This window comes from Oncorhynchus tshawytscha, linkage group LG03, assembly GCF_018296145.1.
Source record: "Oncorhynchus tshawytscha isolate Ot180627B linkage group LG03, Otsh_v2.0, whole genome shotgun sequence".
In the NCBI taxonomy this organism is placed as follows: domain Eukaryota; kingdom Metazoa; phylum Chordata; class Actinopteri; order Salmoniformes; family Salmonidae; genus Oncorhynchus; species Oncorhynchus tshawytscha.
This window is the reverse complement of record NC_056431.1, coordinates 9,308,875-9,326,700: the sequence shown is the minus strand read 5'-3', so window position 1 is coordinate 9,326,700 and position 17,826 is coordinate 9,308,875. Positions and strand designations below refer to the sequence as shown.

At 40.8% G+C, this 17,826-nt stretch overlaps 2 protein-coding genes across 6 annotated transcripts in view; one reads left to right on the top strand and one right to left on the bottom strand.

The window, feature by feature from the left end:
• The window catches only part of LOC112226731 (histone-lysine N-methyltransferase 2B-like), a 78,691-nt gene extending 64,131 nt beyond the window's left edge, over positions 1-14,560 (bottom strand). The window contains exons 1-2 of one of the 5 annotated variants that reach the window (XR_006080391.1): positions 14,176-14,560; positions 8,720-8,798 (exon numbers count right to left, since the gene is read on the bottom strand). Coding sequence is in view for 4 of the 5 variants with exons in the window: in XM_042309304.1 (XP_042165238.1) it covers positions 8,720-8,798; positions 14,176-14,508 (412 nt within the window). In the remaining variant the exon portion in view is untranslated. The remainder of the gene's footprint in view (positions 1-8,719; positions 8,799-14,175) is intronic. The other 4 variants (XM_042309304.1, XM_042309306.1, XM_024391248.2 and 1 more) reach the window with 4 other exon arrangements.
• Positions 14,561-15,391: 831 nt separating this feature from the next.
• LOC112227019 (gamma-secretase subunit PEN-2) lies at positions 15,392-17,107 on the top strand. Its single transcript, XM_024391799.2, has 4 exons — positions 15,392-15,548; positions 15,925-16,035; positions 16,247-16,351; positions 16,611-17,107. Exons 2-4 carry the CDS (start codon positions 15,975-15,977, stop codon positions 16,748-16,750), a joined length of 306 nt encoding a protein of 101 aa, XP_024247567.1. The 5' UTR covers positions 15,392-15,548; positions 15,925-15,974; the 3' UTR covers positions 16,751-17,107.
• Positions 17,108-17,826: the final 719 nt, after the last annotated feature.

The window sequence follows — 17,826 nt, the reverse complement described above, 5'->3', positions numbered from 1 at the left end:
AGCCTGAATTCAAAATGGTTTAAAATGACATTTCTCACCCATCTACACAATACCCCATAATGAGAAAGTGAAAACATGGGAAAAAAAATAATAAAAATAAAAAAAGTTAGCTAATTTAATGCAAATGAAAAACAGAAATCTAATTTACATAACTATTCACACCCCTGAGTAAATACATGTCAATCACCTTTGGCAGTGATTACAGCTGTGAGTCTTTATGGGTGAGTCTCTAAGAGCATCACACCACTGGAATGTACAATATTTGCACATGACTCTTTTTAGAATTCTTCAAGATGTCAAGTTGGTTGTTGATCATATAGCAAGATGGCCATTTTCATGTCACGCCATAAATTTTAGAGCAGATTTAAGTCAAAACTCTAACTAGGCCAATCAGTTACCTTCAAATGTCATCTTGGTAAGCAACATTTAAACTCAGTTTCACAATTCCTGACAATTAATCCTAGTAAAAATTCCCTGTCTTTGGTCAGTTAGGATCACCACTTTATTTTAAGAATGGGAAATGTCAGAATAATAGTAGAGAATGATTTATTTCAGCTTTTATTTCTTTCATCACATTCCCAGTTCGTCAAAAGTTTACATGCACTCAATTAACATTTGTTAGCATTGCCTTTAAATTATTTAACTTGGATCAAATGTTGTTTCGGGGAGCCTTCCACACGCTTCCCACAATAAGTTGGGTGAATTTTGTCACATTCCTCCTGACAGAGCTGGTGTAACTGAGTCAGGTTTGTAGGCCTCCTTGCTCGTACACACTTTTTCAGTTCTGCCCACACATTTTCTATAGGATTGAGGTCAGGGCTTTGTGATGGCCACTCCAATACCTTGACTCTGTTGTCCTTAAGCCATTTTGCCACAACTTTGGAAGTATGCTTGGGGTCATTGTCCATTTGGAAGACCCATTTGCTATCAAGCTTTAACTCCCTGACTGACATCTTGAGATGTTGCATCAATATATCCACATAATTTTCCTTCCTCGTGATGCCATCTATTTTGTGAAGTGCACCAGTCCCTCCTGCAGCAAAGCACCCACACAACATGATGATGCCACCTCCATGCTTCAAGGTTGGGATGGTGTCCTTCGGCTGGCAAGACTCCCCTTTTCCTCCAAGCATAACGATGGTCATTATGGCCAAACAGTTCAATTTTTTTGTTTCATCAGACCAGAGGACATTTCTACAAAAAGTAGGATCTTTGTCCCCATGTGCAGTTGCAAACCGTAGTCTGGCGTTTTTAAGGCGGTTTTGGAGCAGTGGCTTCTTCCTTGCTGAGTGGCCTTTCAGGTTATGTCGATATAGGACTTGTTTTACTGTGGATACAGATACTCTGTACCTGATTCCTCCAGCATCTTCACAAGGTCCTTTGCTGTTGTTCTGGGATTGATTTGCACTTTTTGCACCAAAGTACATTCATCTCTAGGAGACAGAACGAGTCTCCTTCCTCAGTGGTATGACGGCTGCGTGGTCCTGTGGTGTTTATACTTGGGTACTAATGTTTGTACAGATGAACGTGGTACCTTCAGGCATTTGGAAATTGCTCCCAAGGATGAACCAGGCTTGTGCAGGTCAACATTTTTAAATTCTGGGGTCTTGGCTGATTTCTTTTGATTTTCCCATGATGTCAGGCAGAGGCACTAAGTTTGAAGGTAGGCCTTGAAATACATCCATAGGTACACATCAAATTGACTCAAATTATGTCAATTAGCCTATCAGAAGCTTCTAAAGCCATACCATTATTTTCTGGAATTTTCCAAGATGTTTAAAGGCACAGTCAACTTGGTGTATGTTAACTTCTGACCTACTGGAAGTGTGATACAGTGAGTTATAAGTGAAATAATCTGTCTGTAAACAATTGTTGTAAAAATGACATGAAAATGCAAAGTAGATGTCCTAACTGACTTGCCAAAACTACAGTTTGTAAACAAGAAATTTGTGGAGTGGTTGAAAATCAAGTTTTAATGACTCCAAGTATATAAACTTCTGACTTCAACTGTATGTTTGTACAGTGGGGAGAACAAGTATTTGATAACCTGCAAAATCGGCAGTGTTTCCTACTTACAAAGCATGTAGAGGTCTGTAATTTATCATAGGTACACTTCAACTGTGAAAATCCAGAAAATCACATTGTATGATTTTTAAGTAATTCATTTGCATTTTATTGCATGACATAAGTATTTGATACATCAGAAAAGCAGAACTTAATATTTGGTACAGAAATCTTTGTTTGCAATTACAGAGATCACATGTTTCCTGTACTTCTTGACCAGGTTTGCACACACTGCAGCAGAGATTTTGGCCCACTCCTCCATGCAGACCTTCTCCAGATCCTTCAGGTTTCGGGGCTGTCGCTGGGCAATACGGACTTTCAGCTCCCTCCAAAGATTTTCTATTGGGTTCAGGTCTGGAGACTGGCTAGGCCACTCCAGGACCTTGAGATGCTTCTTACGGAGCCACTCCTTAGTTGCCCTGGCTGTGTGTTTCGGGTTGTTGTCATGCTGGAAGACCCAGCCACGACACACCTTCAATGCTCTTACTGAGGGAAGGAGGTTGTTGGCCAAGATCTTGCGATACATGGCCCCATCCATCCTCCCCTCAATACGGTGCAGTCGTCCTGTCCCCTTTGCAGAAAAGCATCCCCAAAGAATGATGTTTCCACCTCCATGCTTCACGGTTGGGATGGTGTTATTGGGGTTGTACTCATCCTTCTTCTTCCTCCAAAAACATCAAGTGGAGTTCAGACCAAAAAGCTCTATTTTTGTCTCATCAGACCACATGACCTTCTCCCATTCCTCCTCTGGATCATCCAGATGGTCATTGGCAAACTTCAGACGGGCCTGGACATGCGCTGGCTTGAGCAGGGGGACCTTGCGTGCGCTGAAGGATTTTAATCCATGGCGGCGTAGTGTGTTACTAATGGTTTTCATTGAGACTGTGGTCCCAGCTCTCTTCAGGTCATTGACCAGGTCCTGCAGTGTAGTTCTGGGCTGATCCCCCACCTTCCTCATGATCATTAATGCCCCATGAGGTGAGATCTTGCATGGAGCCCCAGATCGAGGGTGATTGACCGTCATCTTGAACTTCTTACATTTTCTAATAATTGCGCCAACAGTTGTTGCCTTCTCACTAAGCTGCTTGCCTATTGTCCTGAAGCCCATCCCAGCCCTGTCTAGGTCTAAAATTTTATCCCTGATGTCCTTACACAGCTTTCTGGTCTTGGCCATTGTGGAGAGGTTGGAGTTTGTTTGATTGAGTGTGTGGACAGGTGTCTTTTATACAGGTAATGAGTTCAAACAGGTGCAGTTAATACAGGTAATGAGTGGAGAACAGGAGGGCTTCTTAAAGAAAAAATAACATGTCTGTGAGAGCCGGAATTCTTACTGGTTGGTAGGTGATCAAATACTTATGTCATGCAATAAAATGCAAATGAATTACTTAAAAATAACACAATGTGATTTTCTGGATTTTCACAGTTGAAGTGTACCTATGATAAAAATTACAGACTTCTACATGCTTTGTAAGTAGGAAAACCTGCAAAATTGGCAGTGTATCAAATACTTGTTCTCCCCACTGTATATGCCATTGTGTTGTAGGTTATCGTCTTGCTAAAAGGTGAACTTGTCTTCCATTGGCTGTTGGAAAGCACACCAAACAAGTTTTTCCTCTAGGATTTTGCTTGTTGTTAGATATATTCCGTTTCTTTTTGTCCTTAAACTCACTAGTAGTTGCTGATGACAAGCAAACGTTTAACATGATGCAGCCACCAGCATGCTTGTAAATATGAAGAGAGTTACTCAGCGATGTGGTGTGTTGGATTTGTCCCAAACATAAAGCTTTGTATTTCAGGACTAAGGTTGCAAAGGGACGGAATTCTCCCGGTAGATTTCAAGAATTTTCAGGAAATTGTCCATGAAAAGTTAAGCCCAGGAATTTAGCTAAAATTCATCAAAAACGTTAGCTTATAACAGTGAACCTTTTTTTGTGGGATACACATGAGGCAATTCGAAGTCTTGACATATTTTGGTTAAACTACACCCAGATAAATGGAATTGAAACCCTCTGCATACACAATGTATTCTTCCATCACATGTACAGCTGATACTAAAGATCTTGCACACTAAAGAGATGCTATTGAGCCCAAACTACTACACTTTCTGAGCCAATGAATACATACTTTCTGGTAAGTTTTGATTACCATACTGGGTGGGGTGAATATATTTTTTAAGACATACAATATTTTTGGTTTACCAGTAAATAGTAGCCTACAGCAAAGTGTGTTTAAATCATTTCTAACTTGTTAACCGTTCTTGCTAGTTAGTTTTTGCTACCATGTGGGTTTTAACTTGCTTGAGCCTGCTTACTGAGGTGTTAATTCACCTGTTTCCATACAGGTTTCATTTAAAAAAATGTATCTTACAAAAGGAGTTGTTTAATCTAACTGCTTAACTATCTGTACATGGAATTGTACACTGCTCAAACAAATAAAGGGAACACATCCTAGATCTGAATGAAATATTCTTATTAAACACTTTTTTCTTTACATAGTTGAATGTGCTGACATAAAATCACACAAAAATTATCAATGGAAATCAAATGTATCAACCCATAGAGGTCTGGATTTGGAGTCACACTCAAAATTAAAGTGGAAAACCACACTACAGGCTGATCCAACTTTGATGTAATGTCCTTAAAACAAGTCAAAATGAGGCTCAGTAGTGTGTGTGGCCTCCACGTGCCTGTATGACCTCCCTACAACGCCTGGGCATGCTCCTGATGAGGTGGCGGATGGTCTCCTGAGGGATCTCCTCCCAGACCTGGACTAAAGCATCCGCCAACTCATGGACAGTCTGTGGTACAACGTGGCGTTGGTGGATGGAGCGAGACATGATGTCCCAGATGTGCTCAATTGGATTCAGGTCTGGGGAACGGGCGGGCCAGGCCATAGCATCAATGCCTTCCTCTTGCAGGAACTGCTGACACACTCCAGCCACATGAGGTCTAGCATTGTCTTGCATTAGGAGGAACCCAGAGCCAACCGCACCAGCATATGGTCTCACAAGGTGTCTGAGGATCTCATCTCGGTACCTAATGGCAGTCAGGCTACCTCTGGCGAGCACATGGAGGGCTGTGCGGCCCCCCAAAGAAATGCTACCCCACACCATGACTGACCCACCGCCAAACCGGTCATGCTGGAGGATGTTGCAGGCAGCAGAACGTTCTCCACGGCGGCTCCAGACTGTCACATCTGTCACATGTGCTCAGTGTGAACCTGCTTTCATCTGTGAAGAGCACAGGGCGCCAGTGGCGAATTTGCCAATCTTGGTGTTCTCTGGCAAAAGCCAAACGTCCTGCACGGTGGTGGGCTGTAAGCACAACCCCCACCTGTGGACGTTGGGCCCTCATGCCACCCTCATGGAGTCTGTTTCTGACCGTTTGAGCAGACACATGCACATTTGTGGCCTGCTGGAGGTCAAATTTTCAGGGCTCTGGCAGTGCTCCTCCTTGCACAAAGGAGGAGGTAGTGGTCCTGCTGCTGGGTTGTTGTCCTCCTACGGCCTCCTCCACGTCTCCTGATGTACTGGCCTGTCTCCTGGTAGCGCCTCCATGCTCTGGACACTACGCTGACAGACACAGCATTCTTGCCACAGCTCGCATTGATGTGCCATCCTGAATGAGCTGCACTACCTGAGCCACTTGTGTGGGTTGTAGACTCCGTCTCATGCTACCACTAGAGTGAAAGCACCGCCAGCATTCAAAAGTGACCAAAACATCAGCCAGGAAGCATAGGAACTGAGAAGTGGTCTGTGGTCACCACCTGCAGAACCACTCCTTTATTGGGGGTGTCTTGCTAATTGCCTATAATTTCCACCTGTTGTCTATTCCATTTGCACAACAGCATGTGAAATGTATTGTCAATCAATGTTGCTTCCTAAGTGGACAGTTTGATTTCACAGAAGTGTGATTGACTTGGAGTTACATTGTGTTGTTTAAGTGTTCCCTTTGTTTTTTTGAGCCATGTATTTTTATTTTTTTCTAATCTTCACAGGAAAATGCCCCAGGCAATATCTGACCTGTGGAGACATTTCACTGCAGCTAATGTAGAAGAAAAGCTGTGTACATTTGCAAGTACTGTGCCAAATCATATGTGAAGAATGCAACAAAGATTAAAAATCTGGCCAAGTGCATAAAGTTCCATCAGTTCCCACAACAAGCAACCTTTGACTAAAGTCCCTCTACTGCTATTCAAGGTTAAAATGATGAGACACCATATCCATAGCAACAGCTCACGGTCCTCCTGGAATCAGAAGTTTTTGACTCAATGGAGGAACGTAGTCAGAGAAATGCTGATGAATGTCTTGCTCGAGCAGTGTATGCAACTGGTTTACCTATGATGCTCACAGGCAATGTGTATGGGAAGAGATTTCTGAATGTTCTTCGCCGAGCATACACCCCTCCAACCAGACATGCTTTATCTACTCATTTGCTGGATGCAGAGTTTAACAGAGTTCAAGTGAAGGTCAAGCAAATCATAGAGAAAGCAGACTGTACTGCAATCATCTCTGATGGGTGGTCGAATGTTCGTGGGCAAGAAATAATTAACTACATCTCCACCCCAGTATTCTGCAAGAGCACAGACACAAGGGACAACAGATACACTGGTCTCTACAATGCAGATGAGCAGAAGGCAGTCATCAATGACCTTGGACCACAGAAGGTATTTGCACTGGTGACAGACAATGCTGCGAACATGTAGGCTGCTTGGTCTAAAGGGGAGGAGTCCTACCCTCACATCACACCCATAGGCTGTACTGCTCATGCGTAGAATCTGCTCCTTAAGGACATCATGGCACTGAAAACAATGGATACACTCTACAAGAGAGCCAATGAAATGGTTAGGTATGTGAAGGGTCATCAAGTTATAGCAGCAATCTACCTCATCAAGCAAAGTGATAAAAATAAGAGCACCACATTGAAGCTGCCCAGCAACACCTATTGGAGTGTTGTCGTCATATTTGACAGTATCCTGGAGGGGAAGGAATCTCTCCAAGAAATGGCCATATCACAGTCTGCCAATATGGACAGCCCCATCAAGAGGATCCTCCTGGATGATGTATTTTGGGAGAGAGTGGTATAAGCAGCCTGAAACTCCTGAAACCTATAGCAGTAGCCATTGCACGGATTGAGGGAGACAATGCCATCCTGTCTGATGTTCAGACTAGAGGTCGACCGATTAATCGGAATGGCCGATTAATTAGGGCTGATATCAAGTTTTCATAACAAAATCGGTAATCAGCATTTTATCTTTGAATCACAGCCTACTTCCCCAAACGGTGATGATTTAACAAGCTCGTTCGCAAAACAAATCACTGTCGTTGCACCAACCTAACCATAAATATCAATGCCTTTCTTAAAATCAAAACATAAGTACATATTTTTAAACCTGCATATTTAGTTAATATTTCCTGCCAACATGAATTTGTTTTAACTATATAAATTGCGTCACTTCTCTTGCGTTCTGTACAAGCAGAGTCAGGGTATTTGCAGCAGTTTGGGCTGCCTGGCTCATTGCGAACTGTGTGAAGACCATTTCTTCCTAACAAAGACCGCAATTAATTTGCCAGAATTGTACATAATTATGACATAACATTGAAACTTGTGCAATGTAACAGCATTATTTAGACTTAGGGATGCAACAAGTTAGATAAAATACAGAACGGTTCCGTATTTCACTGAAAGAATAAACGTTTTGTTTTTTGAAATGATCATTTCCGGATTTGGCCATATGAATGTATTTCTGCGTGTTATTATATTATAATTAAGTATATGATTTGATAGAGCAGTCTGACTGAGCGGTGGAAGGCAGCAGCAGGCTCGTAAGCATTCATTCAAACAGCACTTTCCTGCATTTGCCAGCTGCTCTTCGCTGTGCTTCAAGCATTGCGCTGTTTATGACTTCAAGCCTATCAACTCCCGAGATTAGGCTGGCAATACCAGTGCATATAAGAACATCCAATAGTCAAAGGTAAATTAAATAAATGGTGTAGAGATAAATAGTCCTATTATTCCCATAATAACTACAACATAAAACTTCTTACCTGGGAATATTGAAGACTCATGTCAAAAGGAACCACCAGCTTTCATATGTTCTGAGCAAGGAACTTAAACGTTTTCACATGGCAAATATTGCGCTTTTACTTTCTTCACCAACACTTTGTTTTGCATTATTTAAACCATATTGAACATGTTTCATTATTTATTTGAGGCTAAATTGATTTTATTGGTATATTATATCAGGTTAAATTAAAAGTGTTCATTCAGTATTGTTGTAATTGTCATTATTACAAATATATATATATATATATAAAATCGGACGGATAATCGGCATTGGCTTTTTTCAGGTGCTCCAATAATCAGTATCGGCGTTGAAAAATCAATCGGACGACCTCTAGTTTGTTAATTTGTGCTCGTTAGCATTTAGCTAAAAGTGTCCATGAGAATTCGCCATTACTTGTGCTCATTTTGTTGGAAATCTGGTAATAGACTGCCAATGGGCCTTTTTTGCGTTTTGAGCCCCTTCTGTGCTATACCAGTTATACTGTAAATCCCGGGATGGCAGAATAACGGTATGAAAATCTCGATTCCACCCAAGAATAATAGTTCTGTGGCAAGGGATGGGAATAGGTTTAGAATAGGCTAATACTTACTTTTGGAGGGATTATGTCTGGACCGTATGGGGCCTTTATATCCTTTACGATCAGATTCAAATCCTGTGAAATCATCTTCCTGAAAGGCAAGGTCAGATTATTAACTTTGGACACCCAACATTCTTTTTCCGACTGCTTCACAATTTTACATAACCTCACAACAGTTTGATAACGAATATGTATTTGAAATTGATGAATAGTAGTTTACATGCAACAATTAGGCCTAAAAGCTTTGATAACAGTGACAATAATCTAACACACACACACACACACCTGAACACAACTAGGCTTATGCAATAGATAGCTAGTACTGGTACTGTTGACTACAGAATATTTTTTTTATATCCCAACCTTGAGGGAGAAGAGTAGCATGGCAATCAAAAATTATTTCAAATTAGATTGTGTAATGTCATGTAGTGAGTAGATAATTCCCTGGTAATGGAATTACGCTGAGACTCCTATTTTTTACATTCAATATATTCTAAACAAAAAACATTGATTTCAATGTAGAACAAACCACACAACTATGCACAAGGACTACTTTGAACAATTTACACAGAACATTTAACAAAAATACATTTACTGGAAGAACTGTGCAGATTCTAAATTTGGTAACAGTAAAATCTCCCTCTGTTCATGCAACTGCATTTCCCCAAAACTTCAGAGATGTACGCAGAAAGAATGGAGTGTCAGCCTAGTGGTTAGAGCGTTGGACTAGTAACCGGAAGGTTGCAAGTTCAAACCCCCGAGCTGACAAGGTACAAATCTGTCATTCTGCCCTTGAACAGGCAGTTAACCCACTGTTCCTAGGCCGTCATTGAAAATAAGAAATTTGTTGACTTGCCTAGTTAAACTGACTTGCCTAGTTAAATAAAAGGTTAAATAAAAAATAAATAGTACAGCACATACTAGGGATGCAAATAAATAGTTTTTATGGGCTACCTTGAAGCAAGGTAAGACATGCTTCATTTGAAGTCAAGTAAAACTTTCAGGTTTCAAACAATTATACTGCCTAAAGCTCATGCTGCAGTGGTGGGTGACGCACTGCTAGCCTGACTATGGTTGACTATAGCATATGTACTCGAATGGGGAATGGGAAGCGAGTTTAAATTAGGAGTTGAGATTGAGAAATAAAAAATAATATATAAAAGCATGTTTCACTCCAGTACCATCTTTTGAGGAGCTGCTCTCTGACAGGTGATAGGCTATTCTCTGTATGCTGGGGCGTGTGACAGATAAGATACATGACAGCCAACAAAAATACACACGGCCAATTTAAATCCCCTAAATTATGCAAAATTAACCTATAGACTGATAAGCATGAGCGGTCAAATGTATTTTCGGCTGCTAACCAATTAACTGTTAAGATCCCTACTCAGTACAGTAGACTCTACTGTACCGGGAGTCGCGTTAGAGTTCAGAAATCAAATTCTGCGTTTTAAACCATCTCCCATGCGTTTTGTTGAAAGACCGTGTTTTTTTTGTTTCAATTGAGTGATCAGGGGTGTGCAACTATAGTTCTCCTTCACAAAAGATACATTAGTGCAACACATTCAGCAGAAAATAGCTTCATTTTCATCAGATGACAACAGAAGTGAAACACTATTTGGCTAGCAGCCATACAAGTAAATTAGCTTACAATGAAAAAAGCAAGGTATTTTTTTTGCAAAAACGATGCATGGCCATCATATTTCTATTGTTCATCATAGAAAAAGTGTAGCCAGCTACATTTCCTAATGTGTTGCTTGAAGTTAATCTTGCATTTTACCGGAGAAAAGTAGGCTACACCGAGAAAAGTGGAGAAGTGCAACTGAAGCACAAAAAAAAGTGTTTGATGCTGAGCAGAAATTACTATAAGAAGCATTTTAGATCTGTGCTTACAAAACACAGCAGGATACATTATCTTAGGAGTTCTCTTTTTTTGAGTGAAAAACGCAGAATTCTGCATTAACGCGTAATGAACTATACTCTTATTGTCTTTACTTTACCCAGCTGTGCTTCACTGTACTGTGCAAACTAACAGGCGTCAAGGATTGGTGATCGGACCAAATCTGAACCAATCTTGGACGTTTTTGTTAGGGCCAAATCAAGGCTGGTCTAGAACGACCAAAAGAATCCAGACTCCTTGACTTTTTCCAACAACAACAAAAAATATTTTACAGTCTTATTCTAAAATGTACCACTCCCCCCTTCAATCTACACACAATACCCCATAATGACAAAGCAAAAACAGGTTTAGACATTTTTGCAAATGTATTTTTGCAAATAATTTTTGCAAATAAACTGAAATATTACATTTACATAAATATTCAGACCCTTTACTCAGTACTTTGTTGAAGCATATTTCAGGTCTCTCCAGAGATGTTCGATCGATCGGGTTCAAGTCGGGGATCTGGCTGGGTCACACAAGGACATTCAGTGACTTGTCCCGAAGCCACTCCTGTGTTTTCTAGCCTAGTGGTTAGATCGTTGGGACAGTAATCGAAAGGTTGCTGGAACGAATCTTTCAGCTGGCAAGGTAAAAATCTGTTGTTCTGCCCCTGAGCAAGACAGTTAACACACTGTTCCCTGGGCGCCGAAGACGTGGATGTCAATTAAGCCAGCCCAAGGGGGGTAGGGTTAAATACAGAAGACACATTTCAGTTGAAGGCATTTAGTTGAACAAATGATTAGGTATCCACCTATCCCTTTCTTGGGTGTGTGCTTAGGGTCTTTGTCCTGTTGGAAGGTGAACCTTCACCCCAGTCGGAGGTCCTGATCGCTCCGGAGCAGGCTTTCATCAAGGATCTCTGTACTTTGCTCCGTTCATCTTTGCCTCGATCGTGACTAGGCTTCCAGTCCCTGCCGTTGAAAGAAAAACATCCCCACTGCATGCTGCTGCCACCAACAAGCTTCCCTGTAGAGATGGTGCAGGATTCCTCCAGACGTGACTCTTGGCGTTCGGGCCAAAGAGTTCAATCTTGTTTTGCATGGTCAGAAAGTTTTTTAGGTGCCTTTTGGCAAACTCCAAGCAGGCTGTCATGTGCCTTTTACTAAGGTGTGGCTTCCATCTGGCCACTACCATAAAGGCCTGATTGCTGGAGCTCTGTCAAGGAACTTTGGAGCTCTGTCAATCAGAGTGACCATCGGGTTCTTGGTTGCCTCCCTCTCCAACACCCTTATCCCCTGATTGTTCAGTTTGGCCAGGCGGCCAACTCTTAAGAAGAGTCTTGGGCACTCCGAACTTCTTCCATTTAAGAATGATGGAGGCCACTGTGTTCGTGGGTACTTTCAATGCTGCATAAATGTTTTGGTGCCTTGACACACAATCCTGTCTCGGAGCTCTACGGACAATTCCTTGCTCTGACAAGCACTGCTAACTGTGGGACCTTACATAGACAGGTGTGTACCTTTCCAAATCATGTTCAATCAATTGAATTTACCACAGGTGGACTCCAATCAAGTTGTAGAAACATCTCAAGGATGATCAATGGAAACATGATGCACCTGCGCTCAATTTCGAGAGTCAAAAGCCTGAATACTTACGTAAATAAGGTATCTTTTTATTTTTTATAAATTTGCTATAATTTCAAAAAACCTGTTTTCGCTTTGTCATTATGGAGTATTGTGTGTAGATTGAGAACAATGTTTTTATTTCACCCATTTCAGAATAAGGCTGGATACTTTCCGAGTGCACTAACAGTATGCCAATGGGAGTGAGGACAGTAGCAGGTGATTCAACGGAGGTTTGTGAATATGATTTCCCATTGTTGACAATTGCAGTCATTCCATTAATGATTACTTAATTGATAAACGAAAATGGGTTATAGGTAAAAACATGAACTAATTGGTAGGTCTACATTTACTTGTTACTTCTGTGAACTTTCGTTATCCTCCCTCCACGTGAGGGAGAGAAATGTGAAAATATCTTAAAGACGTGGGATTTTGGTTAACAGAATTACAAGGCACAAGGAAACATTTCTTCAACTTAAAGGCAAATAATTTCTCTTAAACAAAATATGAATTGCTTATATAAGTTGGCAGGGGGTATTTACTTCAACATTGTGCTTTGATGTATTTCTAATACCTTTTATGACTTCCTGGTAGATATTTTTAAAGACCCTATCCCATCTATTTTGCCAGAAATCAATGACAATTTTTATTTTATAAATACGTTTTTCTTATGCATCTGTTCCTTCATTTACCAAAAATAGACTCTTAGCTTTCATTTGACACCCAATTTGATATGCGCCTACGAACTTAACATTGGTGCTCGTGGGTCCTTTTACATGGAAATTACCAAGTATAGTGTAATTGGTTACTGCCTTCTTGGAATAGGTCTCCCATGTCAAATGTTTACCATCATTGGGATGCCCAGTTGATTATCGTGCTAGTCTTGAGCACCAAACTATACCATTACAAACCCAACACAAGTGCACTGGACAAGCCATTACATCAACTAGTTAAGTTAATCATTAAAAAAAAAACAGTCCAAGCACATCTTTCAAATTCTCTTCTCCTCCAGGTAATGCAGTTTTGTTCATGGATGGCGAGGCATTACCAAGAAACCAGCAGCAATTTACCCAGTCATGCCTGGGAACTGGGGAGGGGTTGGGCCTCTAACTACATCTGCTACATGCCTGCTAATATGCAAATAAAGTCGATATTGTGGCAGCGGCATTTTGTCAGCGAATGTGGAGCTAGGGTCCAAGTCAGATTATTAACATATGAATACTTATCATTAGGAAGGCCTAGGTCATTTATATGTCAAATTGAAACATCTAATATGCTTGGTGGTCCTCTCTTGCTTGTAATGAAATAGAAAATGGACTGCAATAGCAGGTCAAGTAACGTTAACATCTCACATCATGGAAAATTTACCCACTACCGGGTTTCGTTATCATAGGTTTCCCTCCAATGACTTCTCCAACAAGCTAGTTACATTATCAAGCGTTACATTAATTGACTCAGTGACTGCGACAAAAACTGACCTGGGTGACACTCTGCAAACCTTGTTCTTGAAAGGAACGTGAAATGATCCCCATACACCGTAGTTAGTTAGCTATCATAGAGAGTATGTATCTGACATAGCCCCTCCCCCTCTTGAATTCATAGAAACATTTATGTAGCTACGTTCGTTACTCACTGCAGCAATTACAGGCATAAACCAGCTAAACACTGATTTAAGACAAATACCTGGCTAGCTAGCGTGGGTATAAGTTATTCGTGGTAAATGGTGTCTAACTATCCATAGAGCTCCAATGCAGACAAATATTACATTAGCCTTCCCCTTTGTTAGCTAGCTTTATTGACGAACATCTCATGAAGTCGCTCCTGCTAACGTTAGCTAACTAATGTTGACACTTAAAGCAAAGTATTATGAAACGGAGCTAACTCTACATGACACACACACACACACACACACACCAACATAGGTAACCAAAATGACATGATAAAAGAAGCAAAAATATACTAACTCCAGCAGCGATTTGGGCTCTCACCTCTTCGCTCCCACTTGAGCTGTACCCAGCCTCCGCTAAGCTCTTGTGGTTCGACTCTATCCCAAGTAAACGCAAGTGAGACTGGTCCTCGTTTAACGAGATAACCAGGCTTGTGGGCCTTGGGCCTCCAGCATTAGTCACATCGTCAGCTTCTGCCCCTGATCGGTCGAGTTGCCATCGCTTCTCAGAACGCAAGCGGCTGCGAGACGACCATGGCCGACCAGGGAAGCGACCTCGGGGTGCAGCAGTACCAACTTGGCCTCCTATGGCAGCCGCGGTTGCTGATCCGCATCCCGCTGCCGCCATCATAGCTTCAAAAACAACACCGATAGCAACTTGAGGTGAGACAAGAGGGAAGGCGCGAGATAGGGAGGGGGGACCCCGCAAGGCTGCCGGGAAATGAAGTAAGTCCAAGAAAAGCTTCACAGGGTAAATGGCAAATCTTTATTTAAATTATGATTGGAATTTATAGGAGTGGTGTGTACAATGCAATATGTAATGCAAGTAATAAACCCATTTGATATTAAACAAAGGACACATTGTTCGATCATCGTTTGATTACAGCCATTACGATTATTGATAAGTAACTACAAGGCCCAGCTTCCCTCAATGCAAAAAAAATAATACACATTTTGTGAATGGCCATCTACCGCTGTACCAAGATGTTTAGGCTTGTCCCTATTCCTCAGTGGCCGAGCGGCATGTCCTCGTCTTCTGATATGATCATACTGAATGAACCACTGTACATTATGTGCACGCTCCTTACATGAGAGAGAGTCTATGCACTTAAATCAAGCTCTAAACATAATTTGAGAAGAAGAGAGTCAATGCACCTGAATCAAGCTCGAAACATAATTTGAAAAGAAGAATTGAAAACATCCACACGTCAATGCCTATATGTTTTGCATTGATAAGAAGAGAATTGTGTTTGTATATTGTAGTAAACTTCATTGATGGAAAATATTCCCAGAATAAGACAGGCGGGTTAACAGTAATTTTGCAACGGCAAGGCACATATTTTGCATATCTTTTGCATGGCAATTCAGATAATCTGCACTGTCAGAAATCATGGGTGATTTACTACGAGCAAAAGTGAATTACATTGTTGAAATATATTTACATTTAAATGCCAAAACATACGTTTCTATTTACGCTATCTGAACTACATTACCCACAATGAACTGGCGGGAGGGCAGCATTGATGTCACATCCCCCGCTTCAGAAAACTGGAGCAGGAAGCGGAAATGAACGAGTTGAAATGCTCTTTTGTGTTGATGTTTTGAGCTGTTTAACGTTAATTTGTCAAGCAATTTAGAGCTATTTGACATCTATTTAATTAAAGATTACAGGTAAAAGCCTCGGAAAATATTATTAATGCTGTCTTTTCTGTAATAGAGGTTCCTATAGAGGACAATGTTAACATTGTAGTATATATTGTTAGCCATCCAGCACGCAGTATTTTCGACTGCAAAACTTAGCTACTAGCCTACACATTTCCCCTTAAAATACTTAAATAGTTCGCAAAATTGTTGTTTAAATGTTATTTTATCGTGTAATCTGGGAAGATAGCCAGGCAAAAGTTGGGTGGAAACACAAGACTTGTTCCACTCTTATCTATAGGGGGCACCCTCATTTTACAGAGGGGCAGTTCCACGAAGCCGACATGTGCCAGTCTAGAGCTTCAAAAGACCCTCTCACTTTTATACTCTTCCTTCGTACTTCAAGGTCTCTTTGAAAAGCTGTCAATACTAAGGGGGAAATAACAGGAAATTGACATGAACCTAGAGCGCCTTCCAAATGAGGAGAAACTCACCCTCTGCAGGAAATACTATTTAGGTAAGTGAACTACCAAGTGTTGTGCTCTAATTATAAGCCATGTGAAATCATGAACTACCCAATGTTAGTGTTGTGAATTGATGTTTTCACAACGTTGTTTGTATATACAGTGGTTGAAAAACACGTTTTAATGACTCCAACCTAAGTGTATGTAGACTTCAAATGTATGTGTGTGTGTGTGTAGTAATACTGTAATGACTTTCTCTCTCAGGGGGATTTGCATTCCTTCCATTCCTGTGGCTGGTGAATGTGGTGTGGTTTTTCAAAGAGGCCTTTGTAAAGCCAACATATACTGAACAACTCCAGATCAAAACATGTGAGTACACAGATAAAGTTCTGTGAATTAATATAGCTAAAGATTCCTGTACAAATTATTAGTTGTCCAGGTTTCCTGTGGCTCATCCACATACTGGATAAATAATACATTTATGTTACAGGTTGTGTGTCTTATGAGCTGTAGGCCTATGATCCATGATGAGATAAGATGATCCAGCTAAAACAAAGTTGGCTTTGTATTAGTAAAGCATGCAGTTTCTATGCAAACATGATTACAATAAATTACATCTCTCTTTCAGATGTAAAGCGTTCAGGGCTGGGGTTGCTACTGTGGGTAGCAGTACTCACCACATGGATAACCATATTCCAACACTTCAGAGCAGAATGGGGTGAGGTTGGCGACTACCTCTCCTTCACCATTCCACTTGGCATTCCCTGAGACAGACAAGGCGGGAAACAAGAAAGCTTCCTACTGTATAAAACTTGACCATGACAGAATTAATAGACAAATCTAACAGGTTGAAATAGTTAAATGTGTAGTTGATCTCAATGGATAATCATAGTAATTTTTTTCTGGGCTTTAATGAGTGGGAAGATGTCTTGTGAACACTGCACCTTTTTCCCCAAATTGTGTGTAGTGTGTGAATGTCTCAACACGTTTGAGTAAATTTGGAAGGTTAAACAGGCGAATGGTATGTATGACAAAAATAAATGGCAAATTCATAAACGTTCTAAATTAAATGGAAGTGTATGCTTTTTTTAATTTGCCGTAATAAAGTTTTGAGCTTATACGCTAGATCGTGGTCTAGTGTGCATTTCATTAGACATTTGGCTCCTTTTGATAACAATATCCAATTAGCTTTGTGTTTAGTAAGTCAGTATTTGTGTAACACTGCTCACGATAACAACATACTTATTCCAGATCATTTATTCATATTCTCCTTTGTACTCTCACAGTGTAAACAATTCCGACAGTGATGAGATGAGCCAGTAAAGTACTTTATGATTGCAGCATTATGATTAAGTCCTTAAATGGGGTGGCAGGGTAGCCTAGTGGTTAGAGTGTTGGACTAGTAATCAAAAGGTTTCAAGTTCAAATCCCTGAACTGACAAGGTACTACAAATCTGTCGTTCTGCCCCTCAACAGGCAGTTAACCCACTGTTCCTAGGCCGTCATTGAAAATAAGAATTTGTTCTTAACTGACTTGCCTAGTTAAATAAAGGTTTTTAAAAAATGAGGGCCTCTGTCGCAAATGTTACCACCCCTCCTCTCTTCAGGATCATGGTTGATGCTGTTTTTAGGTACTCGGTCAAAGACTACTTCTATTACCAACCAATGCCATGGCAGACACGCCATCCTACCAGCTCCAGTACTCCAGATAAACACCGTTTATACGGTGTAGGCCTAATGGATAATCATTTTAAGCCTGTCACAAAATAAAATTGCAACATCTAATAACTTTTCAAGGAATCTGTAACAGCAATTATTGAGCAGTCCAGTCCGTTATGCAGTGT